The sequence below is a fragment of the Solanum pennellii genome, chromosome 4 (genome assembly GCF_001406875.1).
Source record: "Solanum pennellii chromosome 4, SPENNV200".
NCBI lineage: Eukaryota > Viridiplantae > Streptophyta > Magnoliopsida > Solanales > Solanaceae > Solanum > Solanum pennellii.
Genome location: NC_028640.1, coordinates 3,480,513 through 3,499,435, shown reverse-complemented (window position 1 = coordinate 3,499,435; position 18,923 = coordinate 3,480,513). Strand labels below are relative to the sequence as shown.

The 18,923-nt window shown below is 32.3% G+C and overlaps 2 protein-coding genes across 5 annotated transcripts; one reads left to right on the top strand and one right to left on the bottom strand.

Annotated features, from left to right (window-relative positions):
• The first annotated feature begins 4,381 nt into the window (after positions 1 to 4,381).
• Positions 4,382 to 13,450, top strand: LOC107018002 (lysine-specific demethylase JMJ18). Of its 4 annotated transcripts, none has more exons than XM_015218332.2 (13): positions 4,382 to 4,438; positions 5,865 to 5,907; positions 6,842 to 7,140; positions 7,213 to 7,284; positions 7,526 to 7,603; positions 7,745 to 8,215; positions 8,316 to 8,537; positions 9,186 to 9,347; positions 9,721 to 10,089; positions 10,406 to 11,720; positions 11,806 to 11,909; positions 12,512 to 12,709; positions 12,888 to 13,178. In XM_015218332.2, exons 3-13 carry the CDS (start codon positions 6,850 to 6,852, stop codon positions 13,176 to 13,178), a joined length of 3,573 nt encoding a protein of 1,190 aa, XP_015073818.1. In that variant the 5' UTR covers positions 4,382 to 4,438; positions 5,865 to 5,907; positions 6,842 to 6,849. The 4 variants fall into 4 exon arrangements, with proteins under 4 accessions (XP_015073818.1, XP_027772222.1, XP_015073816.1 ...); XM_027916421.1 differs by lacking the exon at positions 4,382 to 4,438 and adding an exon at positions 5,234 to 5,257; XM_015218330.2 differs by lacking the exon at positions 4,382 to 4,438 and adding an exon at positions 5,272 to 5,523 and having other exon boundaries at positions 12,888 to 13,450.
• Positions 13,451 to 17,106: 3,656 nt separating this feature from the next.
• LOC107018275 (protein LIGHT-DEPENDENT SHORT HYPOCOTYLS 1-like) lies at positions 17,107 to 18,898 on the bottom strand. Its single transcript, XM_015218713.2, has 2 exons — positions 18,540 to 18,898; positions 17,107 to 17,590 (listed from the first exon to the last, which is right to left on the bottom strand). The coding sequence occupies exons 1-2, from the start codon at positions 18,719 to 18,721 to the stop codon at positions 17,230 to 17,232; spliced, it is 543 nt and encodes a 180-aa protein (XP_015074199.1). The 5' UTR covers positions 18,722 to 18,898; the 3' UTR covers positions 17,107 to 17,229.
• Positions 18,899 to 18,923: the final 25 nt, after the last annotated feature.

Sequence of the window (18,923 nt, the reverse complement as noted above, 5' to 3'; positions counted from 1 at the left end):
ATATTTGAAGTTAAAAGTTTAAAGAAAAATATATCGCATTTAACCGTTATTACCTTTCACTAATATGAGTGTAGTGAAAAACTAGCTAACTCTATTAAACCTTAAGCTTCATAAGACATAAATTTTCGATCTTACATCAATCAATTTGATGTGAACATGAAAGCAACGTTAGATGTCTTCTTACAGATTCCGACGAGATCAAGCTATTTGACAGTGTCTAACAAGTCAATCTATGACTTTAACTAAGTACTGCTCAAAACTCTTTAACACTTGTCGATGAAACTTCTATGAAAAATGATGTAATATCACATAGAAGAACTAGCCCTGCGTTTTTTCAGAGCTTCATAGTCAATCCTGAACTTGCTTTTGTGAAGTATAATCGGTCGATTTCCAACGTACTTTCCTGAAAACAACACGAATTACAACCTCATTAGGCATCTGGGAACACCATTACACCAATTCAATAACTAAAACTACGAGATAATATCTCAGATGGTCACTCAACTATAAGTTGTTTTCTCATCAAAGAGATGGTGAAGTCATTCAACTTTGATGTTTAACTCAAAAGTCAGTCAACTATGAGTTTTTTTTTCTTCGGAAAGTCAATCATATATTGATTTAAACGCCAAGAGACTACTATACACATTCATATATTGATTAACAGATAACTCACCATTCATTTCTGTAAGTGCTGCAGCACGGTCTAATGAGTTGGAAAAACTCACAAATCCATATCTTCTGGTCTTACAAATCTGCTTGTTTCTCACGACCTGTCAACATGCACTATAGGAAATCTTTGTTATTGAACCTTGTAAGCTACAACATACCATTAAACAACAAAGTATCATTAAACATAGCATGTCTCAAAAGCGAGCATTTATATAAATATTTATTGTTTAATCAAATTTTAGGTTCACATAGTTCAACCATCACGAAGAAATCGTACCAAAACAACGTCTCATTTCCTGTTTTTTGCTATATTGAGTTGTAATCGCCTCTTTCCCATCTTTGGCAACGCATATCTCAATGGAAATGGACACCATTTTCAAATTTCAAAAAATCCAAACTTTTGTATGATCACAATGCATGTCTCAAAACTTGTGAATGTATCAGTACATCTACTAGAATCTTAAAATTTGAATGTATATTGTTAGATTCATACATGTGCATTTATACCAGTTTTTTCTAAGTGATTAGGTGATTCTCACATCAATTAAAACTATGAGATCGCCATTCTGAGCCACAAAAAGAGGCACAAATGATGAAAAATTGGGCCAGTATACCAATCTAACAATAAAAGGCACAAATGATGAAAAAAACAGGTGCAAACAACATTCATGGAACTAAACGACAGAAGAACTAACAGTGAAAGATAATTGAGTAAGATATATGATATCAACAACGGATACATGACTCGTGTATATCATTGTTTACTCAATTAGAGAGTTTTTCGAAAACAACCTGTCTATAAGATTTGTGTACACTTGTAGGATTAAAATTGTTTTTAGGGCACATAACACTTAGATATATGATTGACTTCTTGTATTTCGTTTCTGTCAATTTCTCAAGATATATATATATATATATATATGATTTTTTTTCTAAAGTTAATGGTGCACGTACACCCCCTCATACACATGTGGGTGTGTCTGTGTATGTAGTGACGAAAAATGATACAATTTACACTAGATTAATATAACAAAAGTCTTCTAATTCCTCCTAAAATTTAAAATTACAACATTGTTGGGTAGATATGACCAAATTTACAATGCCCAAATCCTCTAACAAGGTATTATCCAGTTCAATAATTGATGCATAAAACTATCAAATACTAATATGTTTGTTACCTATTATACTGTGTTGTTAGTTTAAATACTATTATTTATTTTTATCGTCACTCAACCTTTCAAATTAGTAAGGTGTGTCATTATACATCGACGAGAAGCAATGTAGTTTTTGTTCAAACATTATATTCATCGAAATGATACAATATCATACATTATGAGACGATAAGTTAGAACGAAAACAATTAGAATTCTACTTACTCTCTGGCCACTCCGACATGAAAGACACAATTGACATTGCAACATGGTTTTTCTATCGCTATATCGTTGATTTTGGGAATTGAGTAAATTCTGAAATCGTTGGGGGATTGGATTAAATAGTTCGATGAAAATAAAAGAGAAAATAATATTATATGATTAGTTGATTTAAAATATTCTCTATGTTATATATTTGATGGATTTAGTCCTTAAACTGTTCGAAATATTATCAAGTTCAGTCTCTATCTGCTTTTTATATAAACACTTTTAACAAACACTCTAATTCAATTTCTCTCTCGTGACCCATCGTCTCACTGTAATTGTGTTGTTGTTATTATATTATTCGAGTTATAGTGAAATGCAAAGTAATGAACAAAATTGAGCAAATATTGCGCACAAAAAATATGATTCTATTTTCATGTTAATAATCAGTGATTACATTGCCTTTAGTCTTTTGATTAGAGTAGGGATCACCAGAGAGCAAAACGTACCGCCCTGCTAATGAAATTGCATAGAATTGCAGAAAAATTAAAAAAATTTGTAACTAAATTGAACTATAATGACCTGTTTTCAATAGTTTTGTGCATGAAATAACTTAAAACTGCATAAACGTAGCAACTATCAAATTTAGTTCGTCAAGTATAAAGGTAATTTAATTCTATCAATAGTTTGGGGATGAAACAAATAATCCGCGACAAGTTTAGGAGTTTTCTTAATACTTCTCTCAATTGAATTCTTTAACTATTCAAAACCTTATCACATCTGGTCTCTTAAATGTACATTTATCATTTCTAATTTCTTAACTATAAATTTATCAATTTTGCTCCTTTATTTCAAAAAGTAATCGAATTTGGTCTCTCTTTGTTATATATATAAACAATTTAGATTTACAATTTATATTAACAAAATTTATGTCTGTGTGAAATTTCCAAATTTTTTCTCTCTTCATTATTTTTTCCTATGATTACACTTGTGAAAAGAATGTTAACCTCAACGATTCAAAATAAAATTAATTAAAAAAAAAGATATAAGTCTTGATTTATTTAATGGAAATAAAATGACGCATGTTATTGTTACTAATGACTTGAATATGTCATATTCCCCACTTTAAGAATTAACAATTCAAAATCTACACATTTCTTTTTAATTTTATTTTTCATACAAGAGAAAAATAAGAAATTTGATTCTATCACACAAATTTTTACACGTGAAATAAAACGAACAGAATAACAAAAATGATCTATTTCAAAATATAAAAAGATACACATGCAAATCTATCCTTTCAAATAAATTTCAATTTCTAAAAAAATCGACAATTTCCTTCAATAAAATTATTGGAGTACAAAATTTGGTTGTAAAACATGTTGGTAAAGAACTTTTAATTTTATTGTCATTGCAAAAAATTTGTTTTCATTAAATATAAATAAATCTCCTTCCAGATAATATTTTTTTTCTTTTTCATGCTATGAAGCATTCGTTATACACTTTATTATGTATTAACGTGTGTATTCAAGTATATATTACTAATACCATAAATTTCTAGGAATTAGTAAAAAAAATTTTATTCAACGTATGTTATTTTTAATACATCAAATAAATCAATGCATAAAAATAATATATGTATAATTAATGCAAGCATAATAATACATGCATTGTTAATACAAGCAGTACTAATACAAGTATTACTAATGTACTTCATTAACATTATACTTATACACTCGACCAAAACGTTACTAAAAATACATAACTAATGATTGCATTAATTATACATGACATAAATACCAAACAATATATTACCAATATACAAAACTAATACATCTACTCCATCTGTCCCAACTTATGAGACACTTTCGAATTTGCGATTCAAATAAGTCTATCTTTGATTGGTGCATTTTTCTTATATCTTTTAAGTATTTTGAATTGTCATTTATTGTGATTTATAATACCTTTTATGAAATTTACAAATATATAAATTTCATATAAAAAAACAGAAAAATTTCATACGCAAATTCCTGTTCAAACTTAAATTATTTGACTCTCAAAAAATAAAAAATACTACATAAATTAAAACAAAGAAAGTATCACATTTACTAAGTATCACATTTATAAATATACTCTATCAAACGAACCCTAAAAACCGATCCAATATATTTTCATGTTCAAATCAAACTCAACCAATTTTGACTTTGCAAAAAGTGTCCTATAAAAACTTTTCATTATCCTATTAAACTAAGGAAAATATTGCCCACTTCCTTAAGATATTTTATAAATAAAGAATATGTATCCACATATAATGCATATATTATATACTTTTATAAAACTTATAACCAAAGGTTCCACTTCCAATAAAGCAAACTCATCTCTCTACCCCTCACAATTCATGCCAATAATCATCGGTAAGAATAATTCTCTAATTTTTTTAATTTTTTTTCCTTTTTAAATAATTTATTTAAATTTTACTAAACGCCTTTTAAAATATTAATTTCCTTTTTTAAAAGTTAAAAACACGTTTAAAATATCATTTCTTTCGATAACTTCTAGGTATATCATACCATTTAAACTCTCTTTATAAAATTATATCGAGTATATTATTATCATTTTTGCTCATAAAAAAATAAAAATTTCACAGATAAAATCAGAAAGTAAGTTAATACTCAATTAAATTCTCAACCAAATCCTTCTAGTACTTTGAATAACAAACTCTTTTTTTTTTATTACATGAATTATATTATTTTTATTATATATATATAGAGTAAACAAATAAATTAAATACAAAACGTTTCACTAAAGAAATTGGGCACGTTCAAACACGCGTAGAGTTTCAAGGTGGAAATTTGCCCATAGATTATATAGAACATAGAAAATTTAGTATATTGTTTTTATCTAATTTTATCCATTTTACGAGATAAAAGTAACATTTTTATAGTTTGATTTTCTTCTAAATTTCATAAATATCGAGAACATAAGATTTTCGTAGTTCGACTTTCTTTCGTATTTCACATATATCGAAAACTTAAAAATTTTCGTAATTTAACTGTTGAAAGTTTTAACGCAATTATTATAAGTCTTTATGACTCGACTTTTTTTCTCTAATCATATAGATAACGAGAGTCTTAGTGCACCGATCCGTTCATTTATAATGGTTAGGGTTCTTCTTTTCATTATTATAGTTACTATTTATTATTATTTCACAATTTATTTTTTTCCTCTTTAAGGTAAATCAAAAATAAATTCTTTCAAGCGGTGTACCTTTATCCGATCTTTTATCTGAATTTAGCCCTACCAAAATAAGAAAAAAAAAATTAAAAATTAAAAGAGGATTCATTCATCTGTATTTGGATTTCTTAAATTTATTTTCACAATCTATAATTTAGTGTTTAATTTTTCTAGATTACAGATTCATCTAAAAAAAAAAAAATTAGGGTTTTTTGGTATTCTGGGTGAGAAATTGAAAGCAAATTGTTGACCAGAAGCTGTTATGGTGGGTACCATCTTTGTTTCAGTACTGGGTTAGGGTTAGTTTTTTTTTTTTGTCTAAAAAAAAAATTTGATTTTTAATTAAAGGTTGTGAATATTATTAAAGCTTAGATCTGTTGAATCTGATTATGAATATTTGGTTTATGTTTGATATTTATTGTTTTAAATTTATGTAATTATTTGTTTGAGCTATTTGTGTGATTTGACGAAGGTAGTGGTAAGGTTTGCGTACGTGTTATCTGTGTCTAGACCCCACTTGAGGGATTATACTGTGTTTGTTGTTGTTGTTTTGTGATTTGATTTTTTCTTTTGGGTACTGATTTTTATTTTTTTGAATGGATGTAGAAAACTGGAGTTGAAGGTTCTTAGATCAGTGGATCAAGAATATGTAAGTATATATGGTTCTGTTCTGAATTTCTAAGAAAGGTTATTTTGGTGATTTTACTGTGTATATGAATGAATGTTTTGATTAATTGGATTATTTTTGGTGAGTTGATGATCCTCCTAAATTGATCATAGTTTTGATTAGGGTGTTTTACTGTTTAATTTTCTGCTTTGATGTTTGTTACTATCTATTGTCGCTTGTACTTTGATTATCGCACTTTTTAGTGTAGCTATTGTATTTTGCTGTGAAGGGTTTCACTTTAGTTGTTTCTTTTTTGTTCTGCTTTTGTTATGCTTCTACGGGAACAACCTCTCTACCTTCCAAGGTAGCGGTATGGTTTGCGTATACTATAGTCGTTGACTTCTTGTTTAATTTAAGCAAAATTATTACTGAGTAATGAATTTGTGCTGTGGCTGAAAACTCTACTGGGTAAATTCCTTAAAAAAATCTGTTATATAGGAATCTTTGTTTTAATTCCATTATAATTCTTGAACGAACGACAACTTGCTTGGACCACATTGTTCAGGTCAGATGCAGAACACTGTTTGCATTTCACTGTTTTCGTAGATCTGTACTACTTTTGGAATCTGTGTCTGATAAAGTTGGAGGACTGATTCAAGAGTTCTTTTGTGTATTTATATGTATATATTTGTGCACAAGCATTAGCCACTCTTGAAAGATTATCATATATTTGGTTGTTGTCCTTGCATGGGTTTTAAACTTCACTTGGGAGGATTCATATGTTAAAAAAGATTCTCAGAGAATAATCGTAATTATCAATCTGTGCATTCAGCTTTGGCCGTCTGATTTTTGTCTCAAGTAGCTATATATACTTCTTGAGTTTCCATATAAACCTTCGGTTTTCTTCCATATTTATGAAGGGAAGTCGAGAGTGCAGTCTCTTGACTTGACTGACATGTATATTAATTTCTCGCAGTCTGGAGGATGGGGACCGAACTTGTTAGACATTGCATCAAAGAAGAAGATATGGACATTTCAGCAATTCCGCCTGGTTTTGAGTCACTTGCACCCTTCACCCTAAAACAGGTGGAAAATAATCGACTCAGGATTAATCAGTCATCCACAGCGAGTGAGTTAAAATCACATAGAAGTCAGGTAGAAACAAATATTGAAGGTAATGAAGATGTAAAGATGATGAAGTCACTTAGGCGTAAACCTGGGGTAAACTATGGGAAATATGAGAAAAGCTCAGAAGATGAATCTGGTTCCGATCAGGTTGAGTAGCTAGCCTATTACTTGCAAAAAAGTTTACTTCCTCACCTCTCATGTTCTCTTCCTCTTGTGCAGAATCCCTCTGTAAGGCCTTCACTTCCGAAAGGGGTCATCCGAGGATGTGAAGGGTGTCTCAACAGCCAAAGGGTCAGTATATGGAGTGAACTGATTTGTCTGTGTTTCATTTTATCAGCCTATTATGGGTATCTTAATTAAGCATTGGTAATTAAGATAAGATCAGCACTTAACACTCTTGTCACAAAAGTGTTTAGCTGCCAATGGAGTTGAATTCACAAACATAAAGTTATAGGAGATATGAGACACTATAATAGAGAGTTGTAGGTCTATCACATGTATATGCTGTTTTGAAATTTCAAGCTTGTAACAGGTAACTGCGAGATGGCGGCCAGAGGAAGCTTCTAGGCCCGATCTTGGGGACGCTCCAGTGTTCTATCCAACTGAAAAGGTCCTATTTTAATTGGCTATTAACTCCTTTCAGTATATCTATCTTAACACCACACATTCACTTTTGTTATCCCATGATTTGAAGGAAGTTTTATGAGTATTGCCTGGTCAAGTTTTCTCAACAACTTTTTCCAATCTCCAGGAATTTGAAGATACCCTGACATATATGGCTAGCATACGCTCCAAAGCAGAGACATATGGAATTTGTCGCATAGTACCACCTGCTTCGTGGAAACCTCCATGCCCTCTTGAGGAAAAAATTATATGGGAGAAATCCAAATTTGCTACCCGTATTCAGAGGATTGACAAACTTCAGAATCGAGATTCGATGAGAAGGATGTGGGAAGCTAATATTCATAAGAAGAAGAAAAGAAGAAGATGCTTAAAACCTGGAGTAGACCTTGGTAATGGTAGTGTTGACAATAGGAACCTTGGTGATGCTGAGAGATTTGGATTTGAACCTGGTCCAGAGTTTACTCTGGAAGCATTTCAGAAATATGCTGATGACTTCAAGGCCCAGTACTTCGGGCAAAATGAAGGACAATGCCCCTCATTGGAGAACATTGAGGGTGAATATTGGCGGATGGTCGAGAAACCCACTGAAGAGATTGAGGTGGCATTCATGTTGATTATCTTTTTTTACTTCTTATGGATTCCATCTAGGATGTATAACACTTCCCTCCTTTCTGTCTTCCTTTGTCATCATTTCCCAGGTGCTTTATGGGGCTGACTTGGAAACTGGAGTATTTGGAAGTGGGTTCCCTAAACATGACCATCAAGTTGGCTCTTCTGACACCAAGTATCTGAACTCGGGGTGGAACTTGAATAATTTTCCAAGGCTTACCGGTTCTGTTCTGACATATGAGAGCAGTGATATATCTGGTGTCTTGGTGCCTTGGCTGTACATAGGAATGTGCTTTTCATCGTTCTGTTGGGTAAGTGGAGTAGTTCCCCTCAATTGCTTCATAATGTACTGTGGTAAACTGAAGTTTATTGGGTGCAATTACCTGAGCAACTCTTTCTGTGGACTGCGTAGATCTGCAGGTGCTTCTTTCTTTTTAATAGGTTGCTCTGACATGTTGAAAAATAATTAGCACTTACCTTTTTCATATGCCTCTTTCCTACAATTTTGTTTTGAGCCCGTAAGGTTCTTCAGTACAAAATTTTCCACTTATGCTAAAAAACATCTAAATAATGTTTTTTTTTTCAGAAAAAGAACTTGTAAAACCTTATATAAGACTAAAAATATGCATAATTGCTGATCGAGTAAATCTCCTGATCATGTTTATTTGAACTATCGATGGGTGGTATTAGTGATTGCTTGATTGTGATTATTCCTTCCTCTTGCATTGCGGAGTAAAGGCAGTCTTCTTGAGTTCATATTTTTGGAAAATAAGTACCATTTGTTATTGGGTCAGCTCTTGATAATCCTTTTCTCTTGAATTGGGTAACCCTAATTTAGTTAGCTTGAAATATATGATTTGGATGATCATTCTTTTCTTTAATAACCTGAAAATATAACAACCCTTGGGCTTTTCTCTTATTTACTAACCAATTCTCTTTTCTAAATTTTTACTCAACAGCATGTTGAAGATCACCATTTATACTCATTAAATTACATGCATTTCGGGGCTCCAAAAATGTGGTATGGTGTGCCTGGCGCAGATGCATCAAAGTTGGAGGCTGCTATGAGGAAACACTTACCTGATCTCTTTGAAGAGCAGCCTGATCTTCTTCACAAGCTGGTGAGCCCAAGCTTCATTTTATCAAAAAAGTAATTGAGTCCTAATAACTTGTCTCTTTGTTGGTAATCTCTGTTTAAAAATGACTTACTTTGCTGAAGAACCTCTACTACTGCCACGTCTTTTTAGGGTTGTGAGCTACAGGTGATATGTGATCCCATTCATAGTGTTGCAATGCTATAGGGTCCTCATTAAATTGAAGTGTAAACAAGAAACTGTCTTACTGTAAATCTTACTCTTCTTGTGGAAGATTTGTCTGAATAGTCATGTAGTAGATTATTCTTTACAAATCTGACAGTTAATTTGCTTCACAGAAGTTGGAACATCTCCTTATAGGTGGCTTGTTTTTTTAATTGATAACCTATTCTTTATGCAGGTTACACAACTATCTCCCTCCATATTGAAGTCTGACGGAGTCCCAGTGTATCGTTGTGTGCAAAATCCTGGAGAGTTTGTTTTGACCTTCCCAAGAGCATATCATGCTGGTTTCAATTGTGGCTTCAATTGTGCTGAAGCAGTAAATGTTGCTCCTGTTGATTGGTTACCCCATGGGCAGAATGCAATTGAGCATTACCGCGAGCAAGGCCGGAAAACTTCCATATCCCATGATAAACTATTATTAGGAGCAGCTCGAGATGCAGTCAAAGCGCACTGGGAACTTAATTTATTGAGGAAGAATACCTCAAATAATTTAAGATGGAAAGATGTTTGCGGAAAAGATGGAGTTTTGTCAAAAGCATTGAAGGTAGAATTTTTCAAATAGAATAGTTGTATTCTTTAGCCAAATGTGCACATAGTAACGCCATTATTCTATCTATAGGTAGTCCTTAATTCCTTTTCCATTTTCCTCTGTTTTTATTTCTGTTGCATTGAGGGTGTATTTTCCTATCTTCTTCCCTGTATTCTTTTTTTAAAAGAGAAGGGTGGGGTGGGGGGTGATTGGGGTTAGACTGACACTTATAGGGGTTATCACACTGATACCACATTTAAGTTCTATGTTCATATAAATTATGTTACTAAGCCTAGTATACAACTTCACTGCTGAGTTATGTTTTGTGCAGAACCGTGTTGAGATGGAGAGAGTCAGGAGGGAGTTTCTTTGCAATTCTTCACAAGCACTAAAGATGGAGAGCACTTTTGATGCTACTAATGAGAGGGAATGTAGTGTGTGTTTTTTTGATCTACACCTGTCCGCGGCCGGCTGTCACAATTGTTCGCCCGACAAATATGCATGCTTGAACCATGCAAAACAACTGTGTACTTGTTCCTGGGGTGCCAAATTTTTCCTCTTCCGTTATGACATCAATGAATTAAATGTACTAGTTGATGCTTTAGAAGGGAAATTGAGTGCAATTTATAGATGGGCAAGACAAGATCTTGGATTAGCTTTGAGTTCTTATGTAAATAAAGAGCGGCAAGTTGCAGGGATTGCTGGTAAATTATCTCTTAAACCTGAGGAATCAGTGCTAAAAGAGGCAAGTGCAGGACCCTCTATAGCTTCCGTGAAAAAAGAAAAAGATGATGGAACTTCCGCACTCTTGATGAAGGCCAGCAGCAGTGCTTTTTCACCGCATAAAGATAAACAATCCAGGGAGCCATTAGCTTCAGAATCAATCAAGGCGTCCTCTATGCCTGACAATGCTTCTCATGGAATTGAGGGGGCACAAAATGGCTTCCAGGGCAGAAGTGAATCCTTAAAGGTGGGTCCTGCTTATAGAACTCCAGTTACTCAGCTGTCCGTTGAGGGTGGCTCGTGTCATAAGAAATTATCAACAGATAAACGTGAAGTGAAGGGAACTTCAAGTCTTAATGATGTTGTGATCCTGCTCAGTGATGATGAGGGAGATGAGATGGACAATTCAATTCCTTCAAAAGATACGGCGGGAAAGCAGACAGTGAACATGGGTAACAATGATAAACCTGTCCCAACAACATCCATCGATAGTGCAAGAGTCACTAAAGATGGAATTAATTGTTCACCTAGTTCAGAGAGCATGAAAGTTGAGGATAATTCAAAAGATGAAATACATCGTGGACCTAATCAAGCTCATTCTTTCATTGGAGGTTTGTCTGTAAATATGGATATTGATAGACATGCCCAAGGCCCTCAGGTTGCAGATACTTGTCCCCAGTCCCGGCTACCATTCGACTGTAAACCAAATAAAGAAGGTAGCCAGAATAAGACCATGGAGTGTGCACAACCTTTATCAGGTGACTCTCCCGTCTCTCAAAACAATTTGGACAGAGGTTTTCGCCAGAAAGGTCCTCGGATTGCAAAAGTGGTGAGGAGACTCGCTTGTAATGTGGAACCTCTGGATTATGGAGTTATCCAGCCTGGCAAGTTATGGTGTGACAACCGGGTTATTTATCCCAAGGGTATAATACATGTGAAATAATTGTATTATTTTTACTCTACTCTTGGAACTGATGATAGACAACTTTGTTCTTTTGTTAAATGCAGGATTCAGGAGCCGGGTCAGATACATTGATGTTTTAGATCCAACAAATATGTCTCACTATATTTCTGAAGTTATAGATGCAGGACGAGATGGCCCACTGTTTATGGTATTGGATATTCTGTTTGAATGGAGCTATTTGTCAGATTTTGATTTTTGTGTGTGCCTGTGGTATTTCAATTCTTATTTTGCGATATTGTGGTGCACTTAATTCTGCCGCAGTTCCTTTCTTGTCTCTTACTGCTTTAAGTTTTCCATGTAGAGTTGAGGCGCACTTTATTTTCTTGTTAGTTTGATAACATGTCTATTAAACATTTATCATCAAGGGGTCTCTCCATGAAGCTTTGTGATCTCTACAAGTTAGATTTATTATTTCTTTCAAAAGCTTTGTGAGTTTTTCTTTGGTTGTAGTTTGCTGTTAGGGAAAGTTTGACTGCCACAAGTTTTCATCCCTTTAGACGAGAGGTCTATATTAGCTTAAATGAATTAGTCTTGTATTGGTATAACATTCAAAGCCGACAGGATTGAGGGGGTTACTTCAGAGTCTACCTGTTTTGCCTTTTTTTTTTTGGGTTTTCCTTCATGTGCCAGCTTAGTTGACATCTCTATGTCTGTGTGTTATTTGGTTATTCATGCCGTTGTGGTGTCATATTGTTATGCTATTTCCTGCCGTTCTAGTGTCTCTTATTAAGCAGATAAATGAACTTGCAGGTTACACTTGAGCGTTGTCCCAATGAAGTGTTTGTTCACTTGTCCCCTGTTAAATGCTGGGATATGGTCCGCGAGAGAGTGAATCAAGAAATATTAAAGCAACATAAGTTGGGAAAGCCAAAGCTTTTGCCTTTGCAACCACCTGGAAGTGTTGAGGGCATGGAAATGTTTGGTTTTTCAACAACAGAGATTGTACAGGTTCTTTCACATATGTTCTTGAAATTAATATTAGATCCAAGGTTCACTAACTTCAAATCCGGAGAAAAATTTCAGTTGCCTATAATCTTATAGATAAAATAAAAATGCGGAACAAAATGGAAATTGAAGGGAAGCCTAAAAGATCTCGTCTTGACAGTATCTTTTCTTCTCATTGCAGGCCATTCAAGATATGGATATAAACCGGGTATGTTCTGAATTCTGGAAATCTAAACCCTTGATGCAGACAGTACAATCTTCCCTAGTTGTGGACCGTTCAAAACTCAATATAAAATCCGAGATCTCAAATGATCCTACTCGAGCTGATATAGTTCTGAGTGGCCTACTTAAGAAGGCAAACTGTGAAGAACTTCATGCTTTGAACAATCTTCTCAAAACCAATAATTTGACCCCTAATCAAGGTTTAATGACTCGACTTCTTAATGAAGAGATTGATAAGCGAGGTAGATGATTTTGATTTTCAGCCTCGTCGAGGCCTGGACTTCTCATAAGGAGTTAACCCTGTAAATGCTTAAGTCACATTCTAGTTTTAGGTTAAATTGCATTAGGTTAACCCCATTTCTTGAATTTTTGCACTGGCTCTTAACAGGAAGATAAAAAAAGGCCGGCACATAGTTACTTTTGGACTTTTGGTTCTTGAAATTCTTTTGAGGAAGGTTATTGAAAATAGAAAATACATTTTTCAATCTTTGTTATAGAAAAATTCCTTAATTTATACTTGGAGATGTGAATTTAAAACTTGTATATTATGAGGTTGTTATGGATGGTATGCATTCACTTAATTTCGATTGGGGAAAAGGACAATATACCTCAAACTATCGTAAATAGTGCGTAGTGCGCAAATATCTTTCGTCATACTTTTGGGACATTGGTGTGCAATTTTTTAACTGGGACATCGGTGTGCAGTTAAAAAACTAGAGCAGGAAGGTTATCGAAAATAGAAAATACATTTTTCAATCTTTGTTATAGAAAAATCCCTTAATTTATACTTGGAGATGTGAGTTTAAAACTTGTGTATTATGAGGTTGTTATGGATGGTATGCATTCACTTTATTTCGATTGGGGAAAAGGACAATATGCTTCAAACTATCGTAAATAGTGTGTGGTGCGCAAATATCTTCCGTCATACTTTTGGGACATTGTTCTGCAGTTCAAAAATTAGAGCATATATGCCTTTCACTTTAGTGAAAGACTAAATAATGATATGTGATGCAATTTTAGATTATGCAGATTATGACACGTGTGTTCGTCAGTATAAAAGGCTTATAGATGCTCTAGTTTTTAGATGATAAAAGTACTAATGTCTCGAAAATATGATGAAGGGTATCTACATGTTATTTACGATAGTTTGGAGTCTATCTATCTTTTTCCGTTTGTATTGATGCATGCAATCATAATAACAAGGATTTGACCCAACAACTTTGCAACCTATAGATAAGCCCAATCTGAGGAAATATTTTGAGAAAAAACAATAATCTCTTTGTTTTGATTTATGTGACACAATTTATTTTTCGAGAGTTAAATAACTTAAGTTTGACTTGCAATTTACTCATGAGATTTTTAGTTTTTTTTGATTTTTTTTATATATTTGTAAGCTACGTAAAAAGTACTGTAAATTGTAATAATTGATAATTTAAATGTTTAGAAGATTTATGAGAAACTCATCATTAAAGATTAAATTTGTTTGAATCTCGTAATCGAAAGAGTCACATAAAATGAAATGATGGAGTATATGAAAGATGAACAGTAATATTTGTAAATTGGATAATAATGTTCTGATGAAAATCTTTTAGTATAAAAGAGTAAACTAATGTGAAGTTGTTAACTGGGGCAAGTAGTGAACTGAAATTCAATTAAAATAAATATAAGAAAATTAACTTTATGACACATAAGTGTAGGAAGTTAATTTTCCATTTTTATGGTAAATGAGTATCAATAATTGACGGGCTACTTTTACGTATAGTAAATAAAAAATTCATATTTGTATGCTATAACAAAGTTTGCATAATTGCGCTCCATAGCAAACATAGAAACTGTATAATTCGCTATACATATACAGTTGAAGCAAATTGTATAAAACGAAGTATATAAAACAAGAAAGAGAAAGACACTTGGGCAGAGAACTGTATAAAAACGAAGTGTATAACACGAATTGTATTATTATAAGCGTATAGAACGATTATATACAATTTGAATTTGTATAAAATGATAAAGAGAGAGATAAAAGAGACTTGACAAGGAATATACAATTGAATCGAATTGTATAACACGAGAAAGAGAGAAATTAGATACAATTTGAAAATTGTATAAAATGAGAAAGAGAGAAAGGCAAAAGAAACTGGGTAGGAGAGTATTTTTATTGTATAATTATAAGTGTATAGGACGAAAATATATGTACTTGCATGTGTATATACAATTTTTTCACGCTTTATACAAACAGAAACACAATTTATACATTTCGCTTCTGTTTGTATAAATGAGAAAGACGAGGGTGACGATCGAGATTTGGGAGAGTGGCGAGCGAGATCTGGAAGAGGGGAACAAAAATATATATATTTATACAATTTTCTCTGTTTTATACAATTAGAAACAATTTTTATACATTTCTGTTTTTATAAAAAGTGAGGAAGCGAACGAGAGATTGAAGGAGAGTGGCGAGCGAGATATTTGGGAGAGTGGCGCCTGATAATTTTTTGCAAACGTTTGTTGTGGAGCACAATTGAATTAAACCCTAGCTACTCCATTTATTTTAGGTTATTAGTTTGCTATTATATACAATTTTCCCATAATTAAACGTCAAACAATAACTATCTTCTCACGAGTTACACCTTTACTGGATTTATTGTTATTGTTGAGTTACGTTAAGGTTACACAAGTAAGATTTTGTGAAAAAAATAATCTCGGGTTATATATTTTTCACCGTTATATAAATGTATTCATGTTTTTAGATATTTTTGCATAGGTAATCAACATGCGATCTCTAAATATTATATAATTGACATTCAATAATTTTTAGTTGAAATTTTAGATATATCGACATAAATCAAACTTCGGTCATTTTTGCTTGAACCTCAATAATAAATATCTTACACCACATCCAAAGTTACACGTTTTGTTAAAATTAACACAAATTGAATAACAATATAAAAATTAGTGTCTAGTGCACTTTATCATTTTTTTATTTTAAATACTTTGCCACTTCTATTTAAAAAATAATAATTATATTTTTTCATTGAGCAAATTCCAAAAATGTGAGGACCACATTCTCCCCACACCAAACCATGCCAATAATCATAACATTTTGTTTTCCCCCAAAACCCTAAAAATATTCAAAGTAATAATAATATAAAAACCCTAAATCAAGAAGTAAAAATAATTAATAATATAAATTAAACTAATTTTTTTTTTTTAGTAACATGTAATTATCATCAAGTACCTTTAAATAGCAAACATGCGATAAAGCCAAAGATGGAAATATGCAAGTGTTTGTACGGACATAATTCAACGGACGAGATGCATTCATACTGCCACGTGTCCTGATCACAACCGTTGATTTTCGGCTCGAAAATCGAGGCCGTTTTGTTGTTCCCCGACAAGTGATACATGATGTGGGGAGGAGTTTAGATAGGTGGGCCCACAGATGGACACGTGTCAGCATCAGGAGTTATGTTAAGTTCCACATATTGAGGAATTTATGTTATTGGTTGTTGATAAATTTGTAGGAGATTGGTGTATTGTGCCACTCTTTTAAGAGACAAATTTAGGGTTTTCGTAAGAGAGCAGAGTATACGTATATCTTATTTCTACTTCAAGAAGTAAGACTGTTGTTTCGGAAAAAACTATCGACTTAAGTTACATAGATTTTATTATTTTTTATGACTTTCACTTTTCACTTAGACGTTCATTAATATTTATACCTATAATTATTTAATAAATCATGAAGTAATTATGAAAATAATGCATTCCAAAATTAGAAATTGTGATTTCTGCTATTAGTAGCATTGATTACATATCTGTTAGAAAAGTTTAGTGCATCAGAAAATATATTAAACCTAACTAATCTAACCCTTGATAAAGAACAAAAAGCAAAACACAAATTCATTCAAAAATTACTTATTTCATCTTTAATTAGATGATTTATAGACAAATAAAACGTATAAAATTCATTTCAGATCATAAGTTTCAATTTTTTTTTCTTGACCATCGTGTTGAACCAAATATCATCACGTAAATTAAAATATAACATGATAACATTATCATAGTATATATCCACCTCAATTATCACTCAGGAAACAACAACAACAACAAACAAGTGCGAGATCATGATATATAGTACTGTGTGATTTGTTTTGATTTGTTTGTCTTAGTTACTATTTTGATTGGTAAAAAAAAATATGAAAAGAAGTTAATATATGCAAAATGATGTTGTTATTTTACATTGTACCAACACTTGATTAAACTCAAGAAAATTACTAAAACAACAATATTAGCTTGTCCACAAATTAAAGATTTGCACCTACATTCTTGTCATCATGAATTTGATGATCAACTTCTTTCATTTCCATTATATTTTTGTGATTTCTTTTTGATCTTTTCCTTTTTTTGTCATAGCTAATTCCTCTAGACTTGGACTGAAAATTACGAACATCACGTAAAAATAGCTTAATTGATCGAGCCCCAAACGGGTTCATTTCCGAATTTCCTCCATGTTCTTCATAAGCAGCACGAAGACGCCCTATAAGGGCGTCCAGGCTTCCCCATGCTTGCCTTAAAGGGCAAGCACAGGGTGCCGGAGGATTTATCATCCCGAAAAATGGACAATTTGAATTATGGACTTTAGTCTTGCCGAATTGGTCCAAGTACCTATATATTGTCATAAATAGTAGTGGAGTCAGAAATTCATATTAAATTATTAAAAAAAAAAAAAGTTCAAAAGCAACTTTCTAAACTTCTTTATATCAATATACAATTATTAAATATAACCAAAAAAGAAGTTGTAGTTATTCGATATCGAGATTCAATTGGACCCCTTCATTGTTACTTCCTAAAATAACACTCAATTTTAGGAAGTAAAAATCTAGATTAAAAATAAAAAGAGGTATATTTGTCGAATAACAGAATTTAATTGAATCCCTACATTTTTATTAACTCCAAACCTATATAATAACGTACATATACAAAGGTATTTTTGATAAGCACCAAATCTTAGAAAGTAAATCTAGATAATATTTTGTCGAGCATCGTGATTTTTAAAAATTCTAACTTCGTCCCTGACTATAAATAAAAAATATAGTTAACATCGGTAGCTATTTATATATATAGGCTTACTTTCAAACATAAAATCTAGAAAAATCCTTAACTAATACCTCAATTTAAATCAACCTCATGTGTTTTAATTTTTATTTTGACTAACAAATTGTGAAAAATAGAACCTAGCTATAAAAAAAAAAAAAGATTCATGTTTTAATTTGATTTGACATGAGGTTTAAGAAAGTAACGATTTTTTTTGTAAAAAATTGTTGTCTTAAACTAAAGATATAAGTCTTAAAACATGGAATGTTGAAATTAAAGAATTGTCAAACCAGGAAGGAGTCATTCTTTTTTGGAAAAAAAAAAAACTAAGACAAATAAATAGAAACGAGTAATTTTTTTCAAACAAGCTCCTATATATTATCACAAGATATATAGTAAGCTATATAACAAAATAATGCTAATTAAACATATCTAAAGTGTCAATACACTTAAACTAAAGCACTCTACAAGAATATTATTGGTTAAAAAATTTGAATATTATGATTCAAACAATACGTACCTTAGAAACTCCAGAACATGAATGCTGCTGCATTGAAGAAGTGACATTAAAGGATGATGATTTCTTATATATTGACAAAACGTGTTCCAATCACGACGTTTCTGACTCTCATATCGACTCAATCGAGGAGTTGAGAGAATGTCAACAACATCATTGCTTGGGTTATCATTTGCAACATCCATATAGTGGTGTTGAATGAGCGCGAAATATACTTTAATTTATATCTTATATCATATGTAAAACGCTAACGAGCAAGAAAACAAACGTACCCTAAACAAAAAAAAAGCTTTAGTGTCACAAAGAAAGTTCACTCAGAAAAATCCCCTTTTATTGACTCAAAAATTTGGACTATGGGGGTAGGGGTTTGTTGTGTGTTGGGGGGGG

Excerpts from the sequence above, each read along its gene's own strand:
- LOC107018002 (XM_015218330.2), top strand. The coding sequence starts at position 6,850 with ATGGGGACCGAACTTGTTAGACATTGCATCAAAGAAGAAGATATGGAC. Across the intron at positions 7,604-7,744 it reads TGTTCTATCCAACTGAAAAG|GAATTTGAAGATACCCTGAC; the intron begins GTCCTATTTTAA and ends TCCAATCTCCAG. Across the intron at positions 10,090-10,405 it reads TTTTGTCAAAAGCATTGAAG|AACCGTGTTGAGATGGAGAG; the intron begins GTAGAATTTTTC and ends TGTTTTGTGCAG.
- LOC107018275 (XM_015218713.2), bottom strand. The coding sequence starts at position 18,721 with ATGGATGTTGCAAATGATAACCCAAGCAATGATGTTGTTGACATTCTC. Across the intron at positions 17,591-18,539 it reads CATGTTCTGGAGTTTCTAAG|GTACTTGGACCAATTCGGCA; the intron begins GTACGTATTGTT and ends GACAATATATAG.